Genomic DNA, 4854 nt, shown 5'->3' with positions numbered 1-4854 from the left:
GTCATGATCCCGTGGAGATGCAAGGAGGCTCGTCTCAACCCTCGGGACCGCCGGTCATAGAAGTGGTCTGATCTCCTCCTCGCCAAGAAGAGCCGCCTCCACCTCCTCCAGTAGCTTCGAGTGCAGAAGTGGGTCCTTCCCAACCTCTTGTGAGGACCCTTTCCCGTAGCGCTCAAGTTCTGATCCACTCGCTGGAGAAGAACCGGACTGTTCGGGAAAATCCGGGCTTACCCAAGGTCTTGGGGGCCTCGATCTGCCTTCAAGAGGATCGGGATAGGTTATCCCCGAATAATCTTGATGACATCCTGACCCGGACAATGAGCCTGAACGTGGAGAGTTTGGTGAACCAGCACATAGTCCGGGAGAAGGCTCACCGTCTCAGTAAGGAGGTGGAAAAGATTGGTCACGAAGTGGCTTCCTCCGATCCCAACTTTCATCCGCTCAGAACTACATATCTGAAATTGAGGGGCGAATGAAGTTCTACGAGGATAAGCTGGCCGAGCAAGCTCAAGTTCTGGCCGAGCGAGCTCATGTCCTTGAAGAAGTTCGGGCGCTCCAAGCCTGTGAAGTTGCTCACCTCATTGAGGAGCTCAAAGCTAAAAAAGAAGAGGCGGTGACAAGGGAGGCCGGCGCTTATGTGAACGCTCATAGGGATCTCTTAGCCGAGCTCAAGAAGCGATATCCCGAGGAGGACTTCTCTTGGATGGTAGATCTGGCTCCCCAGGACGAAGGTGAGGATAGTGAGGAGGAGGCTGAAGGTGAGAGAGGGAGCGACCAAAATGTAGATCAGGCTGGGGGTGATCCCCCAGCCGAATGACCTGTATAAATTTTAATATGAAATGAAATGAAATTCCCTTTTTGTTCAACGATTGGATGTGATCGGAAAGTCTCTAAATTGTATAAGCACTTGATTGTCTGAGCATATTAGAACAACATCTAAAAGTGATTATTAATCTAAATGTAAGAGGTCGAAAAACACAATAAGCATGAGATCGGCTGGGAACCAACGCTAAACGGGACTTGATTAAAATTGGAAATTTGACTTGAACACTTAAGATCGGGATCATCATTGAACCGTATCGAAACCTTAACTTTATTATTCCCAAACTTTTAAATGAGAGATCGACAATAAGACTGGTGGCACGAAGGCCTAATGTTGGTTCAATCTCGTTTGACAAGAAAAATCGGAAATATAATTGACTGATCAGGGGACTTGACAATTGGTTTGAGAGATCGGTGAGGCTTTAAATGATATGTGGACTTAGTATTGATTAGATTCCTTTTGAGGAGAGATCGGAAATGTGGTTATTTGGCAAAGGGAGACTCAGTGTTAGGGATTGGTTTCAAAGTTTATTGATTTCATGGATCGGCCAAAATATGGTGTCGACAATCCTAATTTTAGCCATGTAACACTCGAAGTTCCCATCATGTTTTAATCATGAAAATACTGTTCAGTTTTTTTTTTTTTTTTTTTTTTTTTTAAAGTACTTGCTAAGAATAGATGGAACCTTGATCCCAAAATTTGTTTCTTCAGAAAAAATATGGACGCCATAAAGAATCTATTGGGCAGCAAACAGCTGGAAATCCTGCAAAAGAAAACAAAGATAGTATGATACCACAGGATAGACGGTTGCACCAGTGTATATATATCACCCTTTAGTCACCCATATTTCTTCACTGAAGGGACAACTACAAAGCAACCAAATCCTAATCCTTTCTCCTATTGGATCATTTTCAACTCCTAAGGTAACATGGGTGTTGTTTCCTACGAATTGATTGTCACCTCCCCCATCCCGCCGGCTAAGCTGTACAAAGCCTTGGTCCTTGATTCCGATATTCTCCTACCAAAGATTGTGCCACAGGCCATTAAGAGTGTTGAAATCCTAGAAGGAGATGGAGGCCCTGGAACCATAAAAAAAGTTACTTTTGGAGAAGGCATGATCATCGATTTATTAAACTTGCTTTCCTTTAGATAGCATCACAGCCAATTCAAGTACTGAATGTTAAATATTTATGTGCAGGTAGCCAATTCAAGTACTCGAAGAATAAGATAGAAGCGATTGATAAAGAGAACTTAAAATTCAGCCATAGTGTGATTGAAGGCGACATGTTAATGAATGGGATTGAAAAAATCACTTACGATATCAAGTTCCAGCAATCCCCTGATGGAGGATGCATCTGCAAGGAGAGCAGCAATTACTATACCATTAGTGACTTTGAGCTTAACAAAGACCAACTTAAGGCCGGCAAAGAGAAGGCCTTAGGAATGTTCAAGGCTGTCGAAGCCTACCTTTTGGCTAATCCTGATGCCTGCTAAAACTGCTGCCACTTTTCTGCTGAAGTAGTCCTTTACATATGCTTGTAAGCAAAAAACTGCCTTTGGTTTGCAAATAAAAGTCTGCTGAAAGAGAAACCTGTTATTTTCTACGTGGCAAAGAAAAATGAATGATATGAATCCCTTTTTTTCTTTCAATAAATGCGCTAGATTTATCATGCAATCAAATTATATTAGTTGCTTTGTTTTTTTTTTTTTTTAGTAATTTGATTATTCTTTGTGTTGATGATATATATATAATTGATCTCAAGACACACATATACATATATATATATATATACACACATTAAATTTCTAAATCGCACCTTTCAATGTGATTTTCAAGAAATGTTCCCCGCACAAAGAGATAAAAAAAAAAAAGAAATCTTATAAATCAATTGATAATGTTCCCCTTCAAATTTTCTTGTCGATAATGTACTAATAGTCTGATCGAGTCTTTGTCTAATTATGCTTGTCAAGTTAGTCAGTGGCTGATTCAGAAAAATTTTTTTTTTTGAAGTCATTATATAAATAAATTATATAATATATTTCGTGTGTTAAAAAATAATATATTTAATATTTATATAAAAATAATTAAGCCTTAAATTTTAAAAATAAGATCTAAATCATATATTATAAGTATACAATAATTTGTTTACTCAATTAAATTTTAAAAATAATATTTAAATTTATGAAGAATTAATTTAAATAGATATATAAATAAATAAAAATAATTAAAAAAAAAAAAGAGTGAATTGACCCTTCTTTTATCCAAGTGGATCCGCTTCTGAATGTAGTTACAGATCAGGTTCTTTCTTTTGTCTTTTCTTTCCCAATGCAAACATAAATAGAAATATTATAAATAAAATATAAAATTATAAAATTAATATAAATTATATTTAAAATAGCTTCGATGTTTTCAGTTTTCCAATAATGAAAAAAAATCAGTTATTGAAATTGAAAAAGCAATATTTCGAGAGAAAAACTTTTTAAAATACAAAAATATATAATTACAATATATATAAAATATAAAATTTCCCGGCGGCCTTCCTCGCTTGACTCACCTCCCATTCGTTACTGTCCTGAATATATTTTTTGTGAATGCTGCCATGAATTTTCCTCCTTTTTTAGTCAAATAAAATTGACATTAACAATGACTAATTATAGCCTCAATCAAAGCTATTGACGCTTGAATAATATTTTGAGAAGTCTGATTTGATGCTGTCAAAAAAAGCAAGGCATCACTGCATTTGTCCAATGAAAAAAACTGAACAGGACAAAAGAATAACATAAGATAATTGTGCTAATGGTGATTACATAATATTGAATTTGAATGATGAGCATTCAGAGCATTGCATTAAAAAGCCCGAGGGCCATCAGCATACAAAACAGCCATAACTTCCGAAGGCATGGCTGTAAGCCAACAATGAAAATATGAAGAAGTACATTCCAACATTTCTGAAAGAAAATTCTTGTTTATTTATTATGAGCTTAACTAGGGATTAATTATACTCCTTAATCCACTGGTAGAGAAACCAAAGAACACGATTTCAATCTTTTATTATCGAGCCAAAAGTGGCTTCGCCAGCCATCCAAATAATAACACAATTTTGATTAATTAGTTATAAGCATCAGGATTTGCCAAGAGATAAGCTTCAACAGCCTTAAACAATGCCAGGGCCTTCTCTGCTCCAATCTTGATCTGGTCTTCATCGATCTCACCATTTTCCTTTGGGTAGTGTTTGGTGGTGGTCTTGATAATGGATCCTCCATCAGAAGAAGACACCATTTTGATCTCATAGGAAACTTTCTCCAGTGCGTCCATCCATGGATCGCCTCCGATAGCACTGTAGCAGTGCGTGAAATTGTCTTTGTCTGTTGCATCAATCTGGGTCTTAATATACTTCACTTCCCTATCTAAAAACATGCATAAAAACACAACATATTTTAGTTGATAATCATAATTTTATTATAATTTGATACACTGATTAACCTTTTTATTGCAAAGGGTGTAATTCAACTAATTAATTGTTACCTTCTGCAAAGGAAGTCTTCTTAATGGTTCCAGGCCCTCCATTTCCTTCAATAATCTCCACATTCTTAACGACCTGAGGCAGAATCTTAGGGATAGCAGTGTCAGCTTCAAGGACGAAGACCTTGAACATCTTGGTTGGGGGGATAGCGGTAGCCATTTCCCTCTCAAAAGTTAAAACACCCATGATGGCCTTTGAAAAAGATTAAATGGAAGGTAAATATATAAAGAAGGAAGATGCTATATAGAGAATAGTAGGATGAATATGTATCTATTGTGTGGCGAAATGCAGGAGCAGAAGGAGGTATTTATAGAATAAGCTTCAAGGTTTTGCGTCAAAATATTCCTTGTAAAGACCAAAACGATTTTGCATTTAGGTCAGAAAGAGCATGTAATGAAAAAGGGCGTGCTGCTACATGTTGATGACTCCTAATATATACTTCTATTAGATATTGTTCCTTTCGAAAATTTAATTGATCAAGTACATACATACCAATCTCTTTCTTTT

At 36.8% G+C, this 4854-nt stretch overlaps 2 protein-coding genes across 2 annotated transcripts; one reads left to right on the top strand and one right to left on the bottom strand.

The window, feature by feature from the left end:
* The first annotated feature begins 1729 nt into the window (after window positions 1-1729).
* LOC110660257 (major allergen Pru ar 1-like) lies at window positions 1730-2317 on the top strand. Its single transcript, XM_021818490.2, has 2 exons — window positions 1730-1935; window positions 2022-2317. The coding sequence occupies exons 1-2, from the start codon at window positions 1752-1754 to the stop codon at window positions 2315-2317; spliced, it is 480 nt and encodes a 159-aa protein (XP_021674182.1). The 5' UTR covers window positions 1730-1751.
* A 1320-nt stretch (window positions 2318-3637) lies between these two features.
* Window positions 3638-4640, bottom strand: LOC131173807 (major allergen Pru ar 1-like). Its single transcript, XM_058136305.1, has 2 exons — window positions 4350-4640; window positions 3638-4231 (listed from the first exon to the last, which is right to left on the bottom strand). Exons 1-2 carry the CDS (start codon window positions 4531-4533, stop codon window positions 3933-3935), a joined length of 483 nt encoding a protein of 160 aa, XP_057992288.1. The 5' UTR covers window positions 4534-4640; the 3' UTR covers window positions 3638-3932.
* Window positions 4641-4854: the final 214 nt, after the last annotated feature.

Source organism: Hevea brasiliensis, chromosome 15 (genome assembly GCF_030052815.1).
Source record: "Hevea brasiliensis isolate MT/VB/25A 57/8 chromosome 15, ASM3005281v1, whole genome shotgun sequence".
In the NCBI taxonomy this organism is placed as follows: Eukaryota; Viridiplantae; Streptophyta; class Magnoliopsida; order Malpighiales; family Euphorbiaceae; genus Hevea; species Hevea brasiliensis.
This window is presented reverse-complemented; position numbering and strand designations above follow the sequence as displayed.